A 20916-nucleotide genomic window follows, 5' to 3' on the forward strand; every position below is an offset into this window, starting at 1 on the left:
CTGTGAGTATCTAGCGCGGACTATATCGGACCATAACCCTTGCCTGCTTACGGTCATCTGGACCAGGCAGCGGCAGCCGGTCCCTACATGGCGGCTGAACCCGCTGACGCTGGAGGACCCGGTTTTTCGCGCGGAACTGCAGGATTGCATTGAGCGTTACTTCCTTGAGAACTCAGGAACCGCGTCCACTCGAGCAATTGAATGGGACGCCCTCAAGGTGGTGGTGAGAGGCGCATGCCTCTCGTCCTCGTCGGGGGTTCGCCGGACGTTGCTGGCCGATGTCACACGGGAGTAGAATGCCCTGCGGCAGGCAGAGAGGGACAGCCACGAAGCGGGTAGCAGTAGAAACGAAGTGCTGGAAGCCTGGGAACGGGTGGCCGCCCAGGTGGAGAGGCTCCGCTGCCATGATTACCGGGAGTGCATGGTCCGTGCGCATGCGGAACGGGATCGGGTCGGTTCGCTGCTAGCGTGGTTGGCGGCCCCTGATACTAGGGGCACGCCGATTTTATCGTTGGCCACATCGGCTGGGGAAGTGGTCCACTCGCAGCTGGAGATTAACACTCAGTTCCGGGATTATTACGCGGAACTTTATCGGAGTCGGATGGCGGAGTGTCCAGCGGCACTGGATGCCTTTCTTGAGGAGGCTTAGCTTCCACGGCTGGATCCGGAACAGGGAACCTCGCTTGGGGCGGCTATCACCCAGGGGGAGATTAGGGCGGCGATTAAGCATATGGCCAGGAAGAAAACCCCGGGGGGGGACGGCCTCCCCGTTGAGTTTTACGCGGCGTATGTGGACCTGCTGGCACCTCGCCTCCACCAGGTATATGGGGAGGCCTGGGAGCAGGGTAAACTACCGGCGTCGGCGCGCGAGGCGATTGTGGTCCCGCTGCTGAAAAAAGGCGGTAATCCCACAGCTAGAACGGCGTACCGTCCGCTATCGATGCTCACGGTGGACTACAAGGTGCTGAGCAGAATCTTAGCGACGAGGTTGACTGCCCATATGTGCTCGCTGGTTCATCCGGACCAGTCGGGCTTTATACCCACTAGGAACACCTCTACGTGCATACGACGCCTGATCAGAGTCATGGAGGTCGAAGGGGAGGGCCCCGCGGGGGCGGCCGTGTTATCGGTACACATTGAAAAGGCCTTAGACAGTGTGGAATGGCCTTATCTGTACCGTGTCCTCCTTCGGTTCGGGCTGGGAGATGGCTTTGTCCGTTGGACGAGGTTGCTTTATGAGTCGGCTACTGTTAGGGTTCGTACGGGACGCTCGATATCAGCGGCGTGCCTGGTTGGACGGGGCACCAGACAGGGTTGCTCCTTGTCTCCGCTCCTTTTCGCCTTGGCAATGGAACCGCTGGCGGCGCGGGCCCGAGGGGGACAGTCCTTTGATGAGGTATTGTCCCGAGGCGACGTGCATTATATCTCCTTGTATGCTGACGACCTCTTGCTGTTCCTGGCGGATGTAGATGCGTCCGTGTTGGGAGCACGTGCCTTGCTTCAGGAATTTGGGGACCTGCGGGCCTTCGGGTTAACTGGACTAAGACCTGTCTATTCCCCTTAACTTCCTGCGGCGTTCAACCAACGGTGCTGGATGGTCTGCGCTGGGAACCGGATTGTCTGCAGTACCTCGGAGTTCACATATATCACACCCATTCGCTCCTATACGAAGGGAATGTGGGAAGAGCCATGAGGGGCATTAGAGGTAGCATGAAGTTTTGGCGTGTCCTTCCGTTATCTGTGGCAGGGCGGATAGCCTTGCTGAAAATGGTGGTCCTACCGCGATTACTCTATTTTTTCCGCACGCTACCGGTGTGGATCCCATCCTCCTTCTTCCGCACACTGAGATCCGTGGTGATTGGCTTTATCTGGGGTAATGGAAGGCGTCGCGTAGCCCTGAATACTTTACTTCGGTCCCGGGAGGAGGGCGGCCTGGCCGTGCCAGACTTTGAATGGTATTACCTGGCTGCACAGCTTCAGTGGCTCACGCAGGCGGTGGCGCGGGAATTTAGGGGACCGGACAGCCCGCAGGGTCGGCTAGTACAGCGCCATGTTCTGTCCTTCATTGTGCTCCAACAGGAGATTCGGCTGGAGTTGCTGACTCTCGAGGAGCGAACTCTCCGCAAGTGTTGGCTGCGTAGCCATAGACGGGTGGGGTGTCGTGCACCGTACGCGCCGGAGATTCCCCTGGGTATGTGTACTGCCATCCCGCATGGCGGGGACTGGTCGGCGCTTGCCAGCTGGGAGGAACTCGGGGTTCACATGATAGTAGACTTATACCGGGACGGAGCTTTGATGCCGTTTGGCGATCTCCAGGAGGCCTTCGGGCTGCCGAGAGGTACTTTCCTGCTACATGCGGCCTTGGCTGCCGGGATTCAGAGGCGATGGAGGATGGGGCTGGTGGAACCACCCACGTCACCGGGCTGTCAATATGTAGTGATGGCGGCTGGCACCTATAAGGCCATCACGTGCCTGTACAGGAGGCTGGCATTAGCTGATCCTACTCCTCTTGACGGGCTACGGGAGCGCTGGGAGGCTGACCTTGGTCGGCAGATACCGGAGACGACCTGGCCCCAGCTTGTACGCAGAGCCTAGAAGGGCACCCGCAATGTCCGGTTCCAACTGGTCCAGTATTACACACTTCATAGGGCGTACTGGACGCCTGCCAGGATTCATCGGATATTTGGAGGCGCGCAAACACTATGCCCTCGATGTGCTGCTGAGGACGCTGACTTTGAACATATGTTCTGGTCGTGCACGGGGCTAGGCACGTACTGGAGTGAGGTTTTCGCATGCCTGAACGCGGTCACGGGTCGGCGTATAGATGCGGACGCGGGCGCATGTCTGCTACTCTGGTTTCCCCATACTCCTGCCACTAAGATCACTAGTAAGTTTTGTGACTTGGGGTTCATAATGGCTAAAAGGGAACTTACATTACACTGGAAATCTAGAGGGGGACCTAACTTCCTGAGGTGGCGGAGGTGCTTTTTGCAATGGGCCTCGTGTGAAGGTTCTCTTCGCTTACAATTAGCTATGCGAGCAGCAAACGATAGAGCGCTGGAAAAAGCTAGGGCATGGAGCGCGCTAGTAACAGATCTGCAATCGCTTCTGGAGGCGGATGAAGGTGGGGAGGCTGATGAACCGGCAGCTCTGGAGGGGGACACGGGGCGAGGCGCGGAGGAGATTGCAGGGGCCGGGGGAGGGGACTTGGACTAGGAACCCGGAAGCGGGGAGGAGGTGAGTTGCATGGGACATCGGACCTGGGGGATGGAATGGAGGGCTTGAGCAGTGCTAACCCGTGCCTGGGCTCTGGTGTGAGTAATGGACGAAGGGGATTGATGCTTACTGCAGAGTGGTTGGATATGATAAGCCATAACAAGGGCGTAGAGGCACACTGACAAGGGGGGGTTGGGGGTAGAGAGGGAGGGGGGACGTTATGATTAGGAGCTGTTGATGGGGTATGTGCGGGAGGGGCAGCCGGATGTGGATCGTAAGAGGGTTGATATGAGATATGTGACTGTATGCTGTGTGCACAAAATTAATAAAACAGTTTAAAAAATAAAAATAAAAAAAAAACTCGGGCCTGGCTGCTGATGCAGGAACATTGCGGGGATCCCTCAACTTACTCAAAAGCTTCCGTCCACTCCAGAACATCCAAGAGCAACGGGTGACACCAGCAGGACACGACAGATGGGGTGTAGGCCACTCCTTAAGCACAGCCTTCCTTTAAAACATACACCCGTAAGCCCAGCCCACCTACCTCTCTCGGGTGAGCCTGCTGGCAACCAACCCTCTTTAGAACCCCATCGTACATCTTACCTTATTTTCCCATTGGTATGGCCTTCATTACAAACAAGAAAGAAATACAACAATCCTCTAGCATGAAAGCTGTGTTTTCTACCGCTTCCAAGTGACATAAAGGCTAGAGCAGCTGACCTTGAAGCTGAAAAACTGGGTTTGAGTCTCGGTGGAAGGCTCAACATCCCTTGATTCTGGGTGAATCAGTTATTTTCTGCGTGCCTGTGAATGTGTCCATTAGTAATGCAACTGGTGCTTGTGTAAAACACTCCGATACGGGTCGAGTTCGCACTATGTAACACAACAGAGAAAGAAAACTGTACTTTCCTGAAACACTTTCAGAAATCAACAAAAAAAGTAGTGCACAGAAGCAAACAGACATACAGCAAAGTGAAAGGATACAAGTAATAGGCCCGCTCCGTGAGAGGGAGCAAACACCAAGAGGAGTGACAAAAAAGATACATTACCCACATAGAAGAAAGCTTTCTGGAAGAAACGCAACAAAAACCAATGAAAAGCGATGGGCGAGCTGTAAGCCAACAGAATAGATAATGCATGTCTCGAAGAGCCAGCGCATACACTGCCTAGGCAAGACCTAAAAAAATCTACTGTCGAGTGTGATGCTTATATGTGGCTCCATCATCACTTCCAAGGCAGAATGAAGTCAACAGATAGTCGCACAATGCCACCACCGGTGCACTGGAGCATTACCAAAGGTAGGTAACTTGATCTTATGCTCAATACTTCATTTTGGAGATCTGATAAATCCAATTGGGTAACATTTCAGAGACCCTTAATCCTTCGGGCCCTAGGCAGTGCATAACAATCATTAGCTCCCTTTTAAGCGTGTTAATGGGTCCTCATACAGATACTAAATAATGTAGGAAATTCCACTTCATCTCTTCCAACTCCCACATAATTAAAATACACCAATTCATCCCTGCACACCTCTGTTTCAGCTCTAGGTCAACATTGATAACCAACAGTGCACCGGAGGAATACCACTGAAGCTCTCTGTAATCACACTAAGTTCAAAGTGTATTTACATCTGTGAGCTCTTATCACACCTCTTCTGCCTTCTCTTATTCCACCTGCCTTATTTCCTTGACTGACTTGCTATCCACCATGTTCTTCTACGGGAGTTGTCAGTGCTCGGGGCTCACTGTTGAACATGCATTCCTTTCTTTCTATTTGCGTGCTATAGTGTGTCGTTGTTCCAGTCTAGTGGTCTTCACCAAACGGCTGCCTCCAAAGGTGAGTCCATCCAATCAAACTGTGTCTGAGTTAAGGTACGGCATGGGTTGAGCTCTGTAAGACTTGGTTTGTGGTATACATAGTTTGTTAAAGGAACAGGGAATCTGTTCATATCCCCAGAAGTGGCCGACCCCTAGATTAGGGCATAACATTCACAGCATGTCAATTAAACTAATCAGTTAACACACTACTTCCTCATATAATTACCGAGTACTGACCACACATTCCTTTTAGCATGGCACCATCAGTTTAAGAACTTAACCACGCAAGTTCAATGCATGTGTGCTGGGCTTGCACACAGCCACGCCTCAAGTGAATACAGCTGTAACCAATGTCATCAGATTGAGGTACTTGCCACTAAAAAGGAAAATATTTATGATGTAGCAATAATCATCCAAGACAGTGTGTCGGGCGCAAAATGTGATGGTGCTGCCTCATCAAACCTCAGCTATTCAGATTAAAGTCTTTCTCATTACTAACATATATGTATTTTACTCCGGAGATACAAGCTCCTTGCCATTACTCTATCAGTAATGTCTCTACACAGAGTAGGAGGAGTTTAGCTTTACATCATACATAATCCCTTCCGGGGCAAGGTAGGCACTTCCAACCTTCACTGTACCATGCCATTCTCCTTTTAATTATCACCTTAATAGCCTTAGACCCCCAGTTTACCAACTACGTCCTGGATAAACAAAATACTAACAAAGGTAACTATCACAAGATGACAGAGCATATACTGCAGAGGTTCTTGGGACACGCACATACAACGAACAGAGATTATGTTATTCATCAGTCCAAACCACCACATAGTCCTTTTTTTCTGTGTTATCTCATTTGACGTCTTCAGATATCTAACTAATATGTAATTCGCAATATTTTGGAGACGTGCAGTAACATTCCGCTTTCAAAACAAGTCCTATTTTAACATGATTTTTTAAGGAAATGGAAAAAGAGTTAGAGCTTCAAATTGGAATGAAAACCGAAATGGAAATTGCTATGAAACTTTTGGAAAAGGACACCCATGAAAAGCAAGATAGTTTAGTTGCACTACGCCAGCAGCTGGATGAAGTCAAAGCAATTAATCTGCAGATGTTCCAGAAAATCCAGGTAACCTTAATCTAATATATTTCATAGTTGGTGGTTAACTTGTGTTCATATTCCACTTACCGCATCACTGTGACGTGAGCTGTCCTGAGTTTATTTATACAATTATTTTTGGGACGCAAATCTGACCTGCGAGTTGATACTGTGCTACAGTGTCAATAAAAACTCAAAAAGTACACAATTCAAGTTTCTGAAACAGGAAAAATGAATAGGGGTATAACTGATCAGGAGAGCCAGCAGAGAGCAGCAAGCTGGATAGCCAGGATAAAACAGAGTGCCAAACGTGTACAGAGAACACTTAGAGTTTTCGGTTTCTGGTAAGAGGCCATTTTGGGAGCAATGCTCGCATACTATTCTCACAAATTCTCATCATTTAAATTCTTCTTAATAAATAATGGGCACACACACTATGAAAACTATCCAAATAAAATATAAGTCGAGAATCTGATGCGCGGGAACCTAGTTTAGCTTTCTTTTTTCCATTGTCTATGATAGTGATATTCAGTGCTGCAATTATGTTTCTGGCTTCTGACTGCAATTATCATGGTTGTCAAGAGGCCTTAACAGTAATTTTCTTTTTTGCAAGGAAAATGTTTTGACCACAGATGTCCCAAATATTGGGCAAATTGTTCTAGATGATGACAACAGAAGGGCTTGTGAATAGTCTATTTTAATGTGCCTTTAGGCAAGTTTATGGAATTATATGTTTCCAGCATGTGCTGCTGTAGAACACATGCTTTGCATGTCCCTGTTGTTTAGTGTTGAGCATAGACATACTTTTTAAAATTCTAAATAAAGGTTTCAGTTTTGAGGTAACATACGGGCCGTCCCCTGAAATCCACAATGCATCAGGAGACAGACTCCATCAGCATCTGATTTTGACATATTTTCGTGGTCCCTCCCCCGGAACCCACGATGTCCGTGTGGTACAGGGTTTAGCAAACTTCGAGATAACCTGTGTGATGGTGGATAAATAAATGTCTGTGTCTCGGATATATAAAAGGAGATCATTAATTTATAGGGGCCACAATGTGAGTGGTACCATGTACTGGTAGTCTCCAGGTGGCCTCAAGGAGGGGCAGCCTGGCTGCCAAAGGTTCCAAGGCCATAGCAAATAACTGTGATAAGTGACAACCCTGAAAGGCCATGGTGCTGAGATATACTTCCCAGTTTTAACCCAGGCTGAAGGGGCAGAGTATAGAATTTGTATCCATTTCCAACTGTACGGACCTATCACGAATAGACTCAGCACTTTGTGCATATAACCCCAGTGTAGGGAATCAAAAGCTTTCTCCAAGTTCAATGAAATACAGACCTCATTTGTAAAGGAAGCTTCCAATTCACTCTTAATATGCCACAGCCTGCGAAAGTTTGAAGAGGTGTTTCGACCTAATATAAAGCCCTCCTGATCATTGTGTATTAACTCCAGTAGTTCCGGCAATAATCAGCTTACAAGCAATTTGGTAGAAATCTTATAGTCACTATTTAAAATAGAGAGCAGACAATACAATGCCAAGTCCATTGGATCCTTGTGGGGTTTTAATAACGTAGAGCTGAGTGTGTCATTAAGGGTAGGATTAGGGGAGCCTTTAGAAAAGATGGCCTACCATTAATATCAGCTATTGAGTTAGGCCATCTGTACCTGGCACTCTACCTTTAGGCAGAGCTTTGAATCAAGAGAATCTGAGGTTCCATAATGGGCATGTCAAGAAGCATTCGGGTCTCTCGGGTTAAACGAGGAAGTGGAAGTTGGGCAATAAATCTATTAAACTGACCGGTGGAGCAGTATAAAAGTCCCAGTAGTAATTGTAAAAGGCGGCATTAATCAATGTCTGGGTGTGAGCTGTGTCCCCGGATTGGATTAGAATCAGGCAAGGGGTGAGAAACCAAATGTGCCAGCAAGCAGCTAGATTTGTCTCCCTCATTGTGGATCCTAGCTAGGTGAGCAGCACAGTCTTGGGTCGTAAGTAGTTCAGCAGTACCAAAGAACTTAACTCGCGCCTCGCACAGCTCACCCGTGCTGTCGGGATACCACCACAGCTCGTTATAGCTCTGGCAGAGTCGACTCGGCCTGTTGGATATCTAGTGTAAGCACCCTGAGAGCAGCCACTGTGGTTTTTGATGCAAAGCCTGCTTGTGATGATCTTAAAAGTTTCTTACTCCACCAAACGGGAGGAGAAGTTTCCTGTATTCTCTTGAAACAAGGTGTCAATGTGTTGGGACGCTGGCTGGGACATCTTAACATCGTAACCAGCAAATAGGAATCGATGGAGAAGGATTGCCCCATTCCACCGTCATACAGAGAGGGTTATGATCTGATAATACTCTGGTGGTAGTGGATGTAGGTCACTATGTTATGGAGGTACATAGAACAAACAAAACGGTCCATTTGGGAATGTAATTTGTGGACCAAAGAGTAAAAGGAAAACTCCCAGCGTGTAGGATATCGAAGAACCCACTTGTCATCTAGTGCTGAGTGAGTCAACCACTGCCAGAGCATGTCTGCATTAAGAGACACAGGAGTTCACAGTAAGCGAGGTGTCAAGATGAATGTCCAGGACTGAGTTGAAGTCCTTACCTATTACGCATAGGGCAGTCGGCCATCCTACAAGTAATGTTGTTAGTTGAGTCCAAAAGGCCTACTGTTCGGAGTAGGGAGCATACACAACACCTCTGTTCCATGGGTGGCCACGCAGGGTACCATGAAGGAATACAGAGTGGCTGTCCTGGTTGATATGTACTGTGTCGAGCCTGAAAGGGACCCCATCTCTAATCCATAATTCAACTCCTCTAGCGTAAGCAGGGAAGCCTATGACCTTGCCCCACCATCTAGCCTGCAGTTGGGACACTGCCCCAGTGATCCAGTGAGTTTCTAGTAACCGAGTAATTTGTGTATGCTAACAGAGCAGTGCTGCATGTACCCTTTAACGGTTTTCCGGGGAGTTCATCCCCTGAGTTCCATATAATTAGGTTATGTGAGTCAGAGAATTGTTAAAGTAGAGGAGCTGTGGTCAGTGTTGGAACCAAACCAGTGTAGTGGAGAGGGAACCTATGTGTACTGGATATAGCTGGGAGCGTCCGAGAGGGTGCATATCGCTACAGTTGCTCAGACAGAAATAAAAGACTAATGGGATGCGAAAGGTAGCCCCTGGACAGAGCAAAAAAACACTATCCAAACACAAAACTCTAACTTGACACAAACATGACAACGAGGCAAAGAAAAAGGGAATGGAGGACAAAACGAGGTAATAACCATTTCCCAGACTTTAGGGTGTTGTAGCGATTGCCGCATGGGATGTCCAACCGCTTCAGTGGTGCAGAACGAAAAAAGAGGGCTAGTAGGACCACTCATGTAATGGGGACCAAAGTACGGTAAAACTGCGGATTCAATGTCGTGGCCCCTCCCAGGCAGGGGAGGGGCCACAAATACCTACATATCTGAAGGCAAAACATGTCATGTGGTAGCCGCATAGCCTGTGATGTAGGTTGGTCATAGTTAACGAGAGTTCGCCTAAATCAGCAATAGACTACATAGTGAATAGTGGCAATGAAGGAGTATCGGAGCCAAGTTCCTCTGATGAGGGATCCTCTCCTGACATAGTTGCCGCCAATGACAGTAAATGCGGCGATGCCGAAAGTCTCACCAGGGAGGCTGCAGTTGCGACTGCAAGGTGCAGCTCCCGCTCACTCTGTAAAAATGTTGGAGTACCACACCATGATCTGCGGCCATGTAGTATCTGGACCATAGTTATTTGATCCAGTTCGGGAGCAGTTGGGAGGGAGATCGGGGGCGACCAGGCGCCTGTTTATGAAAAGCCTCCACCCAGTCTCATGCTGCCTCCGGCTGTATGAAAAAATGGCTATGCTGGCCTTCAGAGATGCATGGTTTGGCGGGAAATATTAAGGCACATTTAAGGCCTAGTTCTCGCAGTTTCTGTTTCACCTGCGTACATTATGGTGTTTGACGCTAGACCCCAAGTGTATGATCTAGAAAGAACATATTTTTGTGTTGCCAAGATAGACAATACCCTTCTCACTGATAGCCATAAGGGTTGTATCTGGGTCACAATAATTCAATAGTCTTGAAAGAATATGTTGGGCGGGGCACTGGGAGGGGAGGGTGCCAAGTCTGAACCCGATGTGCATGCTCCAGCACAAAATGCAGGGAAAGCGCATCCTCTTGTTTAATTCAATGTTCAAGAAATGCGGCTGTGTCGCTCCTCTCCGCCCCCTCTGGTATGCCTACATTCCACACATTATTGCAGAGGTAGCTGACCTCCGCATCATCCAGTTAGCTCTCCTCTATGGGTATCTGTGTTTGTTCCACTGTATGTTGGCTGGAGGGTCCAACTCAGCTATGGCTTGAGTATTCCCATGTATTCTGTTTGAGAGTTTTTGCTGGTTTTCTCTGAGGATCGCCATGGCGTTAGTGAGAGTTGAATTTGGTCTCAAAGGCCTCCCTAGAGTAAGCAATGGCGCCAGTATTTTGTCCAACTTCTCAGCCGGAGAAGCCCCCACAGGGCATGGGTCTTCTCCATAAGGGACTCCGTAGTAACTATCATGGTTGCTCTTCGCTGTGAACCAAGGGACAAGAAGGGGCGAAATACCCGAGGTTGGGGGTCTGGTGACTGGGTTCTCCGTTGATTACGCTTCTACCTCATGCACCCATGCAAAGTTCGAAAAGTAGGTGCTGAGTAGTATCTCAGTAAGGTAGGAGACTCCGTGGGGTACTCGCGTAGTCCAGGGTTCAAGAATTTGCCTCACCCATAATCTGAACATATATGAGTGGGGGCAAAAGTAGTCCCAACCGCAGTGTGGAGCCTGCTGTCTCCCACCCTGGGCCCCAGCATAGGGCCCCATTAGCCTGCATCATCCATGTCATCCGGGCGTTGGGGATATCTCCAGCCATTAGGCGGTTTAGCTATCCTGCCCAAACTAAGCGCCCTCTGAGGACTCCGTTCCCACCTGCAGGAAAGGGGCTCCCGGTGTCTTTTCAGTCCCAAAACAGGTCTAAGTTGCCGGCCGGGCCACGGAGACACAACTCTAGGGCTTTGCCAGCCTTTTCTCTGCCTAGCCATTGACAATTGTGCGGAGCCTCACCTCAGAGGGCCTGGCCTGATCCTGGGTAGACCGCTGCCGTTGCCTGGGCTGGAAACGCAGAGCCAGCAGCCCATTGCTCGATTGAAGCTCCCATGCGCAGAGGACGTACCTTTGCAGATTGTGTCTCAACAAAATGCGCTCCCTGGCTCCCCAGCCCCCATAGTAGATGATAGTGGATGATGTGGGGCCACTCACAGCAAGGAATTAGGCGGATGGTGGAGGGGGCCGAGGAGCCTCCCTAACTCACGTCCTCTATGTTCTGCGTTCCGGCCACGCCCTGAACTTTCCAATCCTTTTTCCTGAACCACAAATGATCGTGTAAATAGATTTACACACTCTAGATGGAATATATCTCCAATATTTCATTAAAAGTACCAAAACTTTGAAAGACTACGACTTTGTATCTCTTGGTAAGTCATACTTTGGCTTTCCTGGCTGCAGGTGTCTGTGTCCCTTGAAGTCCTCTTTGAGTCAGTAGAAGGACAGCTGCAGCTGGACTACCAATCTCCATGCACAGCGGGTCCAGTGGTATCCTTTGGTGAAGACTGGTGTTCCTCTTTGGCAACCAATATGTGCTGAGACGACACATCTGAGACGATGAGACTTGGGGGCAACTATTGGCCATCGAGGATCAGTCTCTTGAGGTGCCCAGTGGCAGTCCACTGCGATTCGCAGAAAGTGGCTACTGACTTGCCAGAATGGACTTCTTCAGCTTTGGTTGCCTGGTGCTGGTGTCAGAAGGTCAGCTCACTGACCCTTGAAGTCACTTCTTTAGTCTTGGGCTCGGGAGACACTTTTCCATGATTCAGGAGCCCCAGGCACAGTCCTCTCTTTGCTAGCCCAAGGTACGGAATGTGTAGTCCAGCAGTCCTTCTTTGAGCCTTTCTCCAGTTCCGGCGTGATCTGAGGTTCAGGGTGCCATACTTATGCCCAGAAAGTGCTCTGGGGGAAGATGCAGCCATTAGCAGATGGGCTACCATTACCCCTCCTGCAATGTGACGACATTTGGCTATGTATGGCATCTAGCAATTCCATAGTGCACTATTCTGCCCACTCCCTAGATGTCTGAACTCTTCCTTGAATGCTATGAGCTTGTTATCCCACCCTAGAGATGTGGCTACCTGTGGGCTACACACCCATGCGAAAACCAGTTTGAGCACTGGTCTCCTGTTTGTTTCCACTGCCAACCTGTCTACCTGAACAAAGGCACAACCCCTCTGGAGAAGATCGCCATTTTCTCACCAAAGGCGGCTTCACCTTTGAAGCTTGTTTTTTGGGCCAACACCCTTAGTGACATGGGTGTGGTAACATCTCTTCCTGTTGCATGCTTCTATTGTTTCTGAGCCTGGGAATCTTTAGCGCAACTTCCCAGGAGGGCAGAAGCCTGTCTGGTGGGCAGCAGGTGTGCAAGGCCACTGGGCAACGGAGTGTAACCTTCTAAAAGTTGCCTTTCCTTAATAGTGACATAAAATTTTACTTCGGTATCAAGTCGGGTTTGATGCCACGATTAATTTGATACCTTCAAGTACTTATTTTAGTAGTCCCATTCAAAAGTTTGCTGGGCTGAGGGTCAATTGTTAACTCAGTCTCACTTTTCTACACCAAAAACAGCAAATTGAAGTGTTGCTGTCAGGACATATGAATGTGTCAAGTTTGCGCTTTATAAAACTCCACAAAAAAAAAAATATATATATATATATCCAAGATGCCCCCAGGAAAGGACGCACTCAGACGGCAACTGGCGCTTTATTAAGGTAAACTGAGTCCTGCATTCGGAATACATTCACAGCCTGCATGCCGATATCAGCCTGGCACGTTTCAGAGCTCCTGCTCTTTCTTCAGAGGCTCGACATTTCAGTTTGTGCTTTCTGACACACCCAATTTATAATTGCTTAATTAGGCGCCCTCTGATGGACTGCTCAAATGAGTAGTTCGCTTGGCCCTCTGGGCCTTGTAGTGTATATCAGAATAATTCACTCCTTTGATATATGCACGTATTTTTCACTGTTGTCACCTTTTCAAAAGCCCTGCGATGGGCCTCAGAATATACGGGTCAGTTGTCAATCCTATGCGTTGTCTTCCTACTTAATAGGCTTTGGCATGATTCCTAGCCCTGTGGCCCCCGCGTGAAAGCGGGATGGTGCAATCCTTAACGGCGGGACTGCCGCGTTGAAATCCAAAGCTCCAAGATGCCCCCAGGCAAGGACGCACTCAGACAGCAACTGCCGTGAAAACCCTTTATTAAGGTAAACTGAGTCCTGCATTCCGAATACATTCACAGCCTGCATGCCGATATCAGCCTGACGCGTTTCAGAGCTCTTGCTCTTTCTTCAGAGGCTCAACGTTTCAGTTTGTGCTTTCTGACACACCCAATTTATAATTGCTTAATTAGGCACCCTTTGATGGGCTGCTCAAATGAGTAGTTTGCTTGGCCCTCTAGGCCTTGTACTGTATATCAGAATAATTCACTCCTTTGTTGGATGCACGTAATGTTCATTGTTGTCACCTTTTCAAAAGCCCTCCGATGGGCCTCAGAATACAGGGGTCAGTTGTCAATCCTATGCGTTGTCATCCCACTTAGCAGGCTTTGGCATGATTCCTAGCCCTGTGGCCCCCAGTGATAGCGGGGTGGTGCGATCCTTCACGGCGGGCGCCTAAGTAAGCAATTATAAATTGGGTGTGTCAGAAAGAACGAACTGAAATGTCGAGCTTCTGAAGAAAGAGCAGGAGCTCTGAAACATCGGCATGCAGGCTGTGAATGTATTCGGAATGTTGTAATATATATTAATGGCGGGCACTATGTCCGAGCAACATTTGGATTAAGTATTCTGGCAATAAAAATATACACTTTGCACTTTATCCTGGTGTGTTCCTGATTCGATTCTAATTGGATGTTCAAGAGGTCCTCGCCGGAACTGATCTATCCATTGGCCTTTCTTAGGGGAGACTTGTGCATATTGTTAAGGGAGGTGGTGGGTTTGCCATTGGTTTAATTGCAAAGTTGAATGAGCAGTTCAAAACTGTTCTTTCAGACTGCAGTAGCAGGCTAGGAGCCATTTTGTACTTTGTCCCACACAGGGTGTCACAACCAGTGCTGCAGCCCTGTGGGTGGGATACTCTGTCTTACATGCCCTGGGTACTCTTGGTACCATATACTAGGGACTTTTAAGTAAGTCAGCTTATGCCAATTGAGAGGTAGCCAATTCCGCATACATTTTGTAAGGTGTTAGAACACTCTCACTGAGGTCTGATTAGCAGGCCTCAGTGCACTCGAAGTTGAAAAACTAACAGCATTAGTCCAAACTTTGGGGGTGATCATGCAAAAAGAGGCATTCCCTTACATAGTATATATGCACTGTCCTGTTTCGCATCACTACACCTACTTACTCACCCATATGGGTAAGACACAATTTAAGGTACAGTCCACATCCTGGTGCATTTTAGGTTTCAGAAGAGAGATCACAAGTCACTTAGAAACTACTTGAAAACTGAAACCTTTATTTGATAAAGATTGATTACTGTACTAATATGAACAAGAGCAGTGGACGGGTTTCTTAATCTGGCCCTTGACTGATTAGATAAAAGGGTATACCTCTATTTATTACAGACCATCTACTTTTAGGCTTTTAAATCAAAACTTTGGAGTGCCAACAGCCCCTACCCGAAGCTTGATTTGCCTAAATAGCAATGACTGCTAAGCAGAAAAATTGCATTATATATTCTCTGTTGTGAGTTGTAATGGTCGCTACGTCTAGACAATAATATAAATAACCTACTAGGCCAATAGATCTTGTTGTTTTTATATGTGAAAGGTGCTTCTTCATAGATTGGCTAGTTTGTGTCTGGTAGTGTGTATAGGTGAGTAGGTGAATGCTAGAGTTAGTCACCTGTTGGAATAATAGACTTATTTGATGGGTGCAAGAAAGATAGAGTGAGTGGTTGACTAGATGAGAGGATGATGGATGGATGCATGGCGGGGCAAATGCATGGGTAGATGGCTGAATTAGCAAACAAGTAAATGATGAATGAGTGAGAGTGCACAGATCATCAAATGAGTGAAAGCATAGATAAATGTATGAGTACATTGATGTTCCGGGTGGATGGGTGTTAGCATAGTCTAGGTATGTGGCTTGCTATTAACAAAGTAAGGAACCTTCACTCACTAAATATGTGTAAACCCTGCCATACATAGCCTAACTTGCATGTAACTGTTAGTGCTTGCAAATGGATGCCTATAATAACCATCATGATGCTAGAGCCAGCATTATAATTCCAAATCGAACATTACGCCCGAAGTGCATGCCATTTTGTCCAGGGTATCCACTGTTAGCTAATATTGCTACCATTATGTCAGAGCAAGCAGTGTGCTAGAAGTTGCTACCAACATGCCATGGCTCCCAAGTTATGTCATTAATTGTCACCTTTCTAGCAATAATTATGAGTATAATTAAGGGGTCAGCAGGTGTCATCAAACTATTGGTGTCTGCAATATGTAATGAACTAGCAGTATTATGCCTGGGGTTGGCACCATCATGGATACAATATGTGGGTTGAAGGGGTCACTGTTTGCCACAAGTTTCTGGGATGCTACTCTGACACGCTCCATCTCTTTCTCTCTCCCTCTTTCTCCCTGTCTTTCTCTCTCTCTCTCTCTCTCACTCCCTCTCTCTCTCTCTCTCTCTCTCTCAATTACTCAGGAATAGCATTTCTTCCATCACTTGATCTTGCATAATTGTACATGGTTAAAATATGTTCGAGGCATATGAGCTGCAGAGTTCGCCACCTAGTGTTGGGCCCGGATGTTTGCAGTTTGTTGTTGTCCTAAAAAGTTCTTTGGAAGTCGCAAGATAGGAGACTCCTCCTTTGGACCACATTGCGCATGGGCATCGGCTCCATCCCCAGATTGTTTTTTTCCGCTATCGGGCTCCGATGTATTTCCTGCGCTCCGGTTTGGAACCAAATTTCCTTCGGCGCGCAATCCTCACCCAGTTCGACAGTATTGTCTCGATCGTGATTCTCAACTAACTTCGAAGTCTTCGATTCCGGTCGTCGACAAAGGCCTTCGGGCCTACCTAGGCCTCACTTTCTAGCTCATGGAAAGGACGCCATTCAAGAAGTGTCCTCAATGTGGGTCGAAGTTTCCCCACACCGACCTACATGAGGTGTGCAACCTGTGCCTTTCACCGGGGCACGAGGCCAAAGACTGTTCGACGTGTGCCTCATTCCGCTCCAAGAAGACGATCCGGGACTGACGAGCTCGAAGAACTATGGCTCGCTCGTCAGCTCCGATTCCCGACGACATCAACGTGCCAGAACACCAGCACACCGAAGAGAGTATCGGATCATCAGATGCCGAGGACTCCGACGTCGAGGAGGTCACTCCAGCTCAACGGGTCGTAAGTAAGACCGTCGACCCCACCCCTTCCTCGACACCATCTAAAAAGGCTTCGGTCACACCCTCACCTTCGGGCTCGGGTGCACACCGAGAGACTACTTCTAACGCCCCGCCTTCGGGCCCGGCAAAGAAGACCACAAAGCCTTCAGGTGGCTCGGGCTCGAGCCAGCCTACTTCCGGTGCCGACCCAGTACCGACACCAAAGAAAAAGCCATCTTCCTCTTCCACCTTGACCGTTGCTTTGACACCCAAGCATACGGCGCCGAAGACTGGCAGCGGTTCGTCGACACCGAAACCGCACTCGGAGCCGAGTAAAAAAATCAACCAAAGCTCCAGACTCACACGCATCGGAGCCGAAAAAACCCTCGGAACCGAAAAAACAGGTTCCCATTAAAGACACTTCGAAAGGGCACACTCCTAAGCCAACTGACGACTCGATGCCTAAAAAAACATACGGAGCCGAAAATTTCGACGCCAAAGGATTTACCTGGCTCACATGAGCTTTTTACACCAGATCCACAACAAAAAACCCTTGTAAAGGATCCCAAAACTGGACAATTGACTCTCAGCTCCAAGAAGAGACCACTTGAGGCGCCAGCACCTCCTCCCCCTGCAAAGAAGAGAGACATTGCAACCTCTCCAATAAGGGTCCCTTCTCCTCCACCTCCCCATACTGTTCCTACTCATACACCTCCTCCACCATAGCATTCACCTACACCATCTCCTAACCCAGACGATGATGTACACACAGATTCTGATTATGAAGGTGGGGGTACACATTACCCACCACACACTAATAGTCCCCCTCAGTCACCTAATCCATGGGATGATTACAACACCCCTGATGTGCCTTATGTCCCACAGGATGATATATATCCTTCTAGACCTTCCCCACCAGAGGACACCATAGGTTTTAACCTGCTAATCCAGAGGGCTGCACAATCTCATGGGGTGGACTTACACACTGATGCAGTGGAGGAAGACTTCCTATTAGACACCTTTGACAACACACAAAGGTCTACGGCCATCTTACCAATGCTTAAGAGTGTCCTTGAGCACGCAACAGAGGTTTCCCCGCATTGAGAAAAAATATAAAGCTGCCCCTGCAGACCCAGCTTATATTAAAGGCCCGACACAATTAGATTCTTTAGTGGTATCCAATGCACGTAAACGTGCTAATTCCCAAACAACAGGTGAAGCCTCATCACCAGACAAAGAATCTAAACTCCTTGACGCCTCTGGCAAGAGAACTGCGGCACAAGCAGCTAACATCTGGCGCATTGCCAACACCCAAGCCTTGCTGGAAAGATACGACAGGGCACATTACGATGGCCTAGAGTCCCTAATGCAGCACCTACCAGACAAATACAAAAACAGGGCTAATGAACTTATACAGGAAGGTAAAAATATCACTAATACTTCCATCTGTTGTGCCCTAGACGCTGCAGATACTGCCTCAAGGGCAATCAATACCAGCACCTTACTACGTAGACATGCCTGGCTACGTATTTCAGGTTTTAAACCTGAGGTGCAAAACTCTATACTTAATCAGCCATTTGATGAAACACACTTATTTGGCCCAAAAGTTGACGTGTCTTTGGAAAAAATGAAGAAAGACACTGACACTGCAAAATCAATGGGAGCCTTGCAGCAGCGAGCTCCCAGGCGTTCTTTTCGTCTCTCATTGTACAGAGGCAACACAAGAGGCTACTCCTCAGAAAGTCCCTCCACTTCCTACAAAACCCCTGGCCAATCCACATTCACCAAGGGCTACCAGAGAGGGTTACAGGGGTAACAACAAAGGCAGAGGCAAAAACAACACCTCCCGCTCTGCCTCCACCCCTACCCAATGACTTTCCTCTCCTTCCCTCCCAACATTCCACTGCTGTGGGGGTAAGACTTCAACGATTCCTGCCTGCATGGATCAACAGCACATCAGACAGGTGGGTGCAACAAATTATTCACTTAGGTTACTGTCTAGAATTAACATCTACCTCCCCCAAACATACCACCCAAACAGCGTCCAATGTCACAAGAACATCTGTCACTGTTAAAGCAAGAAGTAGTATCTCTGCTAGAAAAAAGTGCAATAGAACTAGTTCCTCTGCACCAGCAAAACAAGGGGGTTTACTCTCTATATTTTCTAATCCCAAAGAATGCCGGCTCTCTAAGGCTTATTCTAGACCTCAGACCGCTAAACATATACATACAGTCAGACCATTTTCACATGGTCAGACTCCAGCAAGTCCTTCCTCTATTGTCACAAAACGACTTCTTGGCTACTCTAGACTTCAAGTATGCTCAAGACCTTGAGGTCTAGAGCATACTTCCACATTCCCATTCACAAAGCTCACAGGAAGTATCTCAGGTTTGTAATAGACGGGCAGCACTACCAATTCAAAGCACTCCCATTCGGAGTCAGAACAGCACCAAGGGTCTTCACCAAGTGCTTGGCAGTGGTCGCAGCACATCTACGAAGACAGCACATCCATGTCTTCCTGTACATCAACGACTGGCTCATAAAAGCAAGCTCACACAGTCAATGCGTAAAACACACTCATACCACCATACACCTACTCCACGACTTAGGGTTCACAATAAACCACACCAAGTCTCATCTACAGCCATCCAAAGTACAACAGTACCTAGGTGCCACAATAAACACCTCAACAGCGCTAGCTTATCCTACCCCTGCAAGGATAGCCAGCATGCAAACTCTGCTAACAAAGTTTCAGCTACAACACTCCCTCCCAGCACAAGTGTTCATGCAACTCATAGGGATGATGGCCTCTTGCATCTTCATAGTACCCCATGGAAGACTTCAAATGTGTCCGCTACAAGAGTGCTTATCACGTCAATGGAACCAGGCTCAAGGTCACTTAACAGACCTAGTGTTGGTAGACGGTCAAACGCATCGCTCTCTGCAGTGAACCTTTCCAAGGGACAACCGTTCCTAGAGCCAGTTCCACAGATAATCTTGACTGCGGACGCATCGCTCTCCGGCTGGGGAGCCCACCTACTGCAACACACTATGCAAGGCAGGTGGACACCGAAACAAAAGTTACTCCACATCAATCATCTGGAGTTACTACCAGTATTCCTAGCACTAAAAGCTCTCCAGAAGCAAGTAGCAAACAAAGCTGTGTTAGTCCGCACAGATAACATGACAGCAATGTATTACATACAGAAGCAAGGAGGCACGCACTCCCTGCAACTATCTCAACTAGCACAAGAAATATGGAGGTGGGCCATACCTCAGAACATATTTCTTTTAGCCCAACATGTCCCAGGAGTACAAAATACTATAGCAGATCTGTTAAGTCGTCAAACACAACAGACCCACGAGTGGGAACTTCATACGCAAGTTCTTCAGCCATTCTTTCAGATGTGGGGACAACCTCAAATAGACCTGTTTGCCACCCACAAAAACGCAAAATGCCCAAGATTCGCCGCCAGACGCTGCAGATACTGCCTCAAGGGCAATCAATACCACACCCACTGTCCAAAGGCAATGCGATATGGATGAATTGATCAAACAGATTTGCGTACGCCTTTCCACCTCAAACACTCATGCCACTAGTAGTACGCAAACTACAGGCGCATTCTCTGACCCTCCTAGTTGCTCCAACGTGGGCCAGACAACCGTGGTACGCTACACTGCTACAACTGTCTGTGGTACCACACCAAAAACTGCACCTGTCTCCACACCTCTTAACACAGAACCGTGGAGAGATCAGACACCCGGACCCAGCTCAGCTCAACCTTGCGATCTGGCTCCTGAAGTCCTAGAATTTGGATATCTGAACCTTCCTCCAGACTGCATGAATGTAATTAAAGAAGCTAGATGTCCTACCACTAGGGCATGTTATGCAGCCAAGTGGAAACTATATGTAATATATTGTCATAACAACGACATTAATCCCTTAGATGTGGCTATTCAACACATCATAGGTTACTTACTGCATCTTCAAACATGTAACTTAGCCTATACGTCTATTAGACTACATCTTGCTGCAATAGAAGCGTATCTGCAAAACAGACAACATCTATCTCTGTTCAGAGTGCCTGCCATTAAAGCCTTTATGGAAGGCCTTAAAAGAATAATTCCTCCCAGAGTACCACCTTCACCTGTATGGAATTTAAACGTCGTTCTCACACGGCTAATGGGGCCTCCCTTCGAACCCCTGCACAAATGTGAATTACAATTTTTAACCTGGAAGGTTGCGTTCCTAGTAGCTATTGCCTCCCTGCGCAGAGTTAGT

The 20916-nt window shown here is 48.0% G+C and overlaps 1 protein-coding gene across 3 annotated transcripts in view; it reads left to right on the forward strand.

The window, feature by feature from the left end:
• RUFY1 (RUN and FYVE domain containing 1) overlaps window positions 1-20916 on the forward strand; it is a 594809-nt gene that overhangs the window by 356509 nt on the left and 217384 nt on the right. For 2 of the 3 annotated variants that reach the window (XM_078653337.1, XM_078653336.1), the window contains one exon: window positions 5995-6162. The exons of the other annotated variant lie outside the window; for it this stretch is intronic. In XM_078653337.1, coding sequence (XP_078509463.1) covers window positions 5995-6162 — 168 coding nt within the window. The remainder of the gene's footprint in view (window positions 1-5994; window positions 6163-20916) is intronic. 3 annotated transcript variants of the gene reach the window in all.

The sequence above is a fragment of the Lissotriton helveticus genome, chromosome 7 (genome assembly GCF_964261635.1).
Source record: "Lissotriton helveticus chromosome 7, aLisHel1.1, whole genome shotgun sequence".
Lineage (NCBI taxonomy): Eukaryota > Metazoa > Chordata > Amphibia > Caudata > Salamandridae > Lissotriton > Lissotriton helveticus.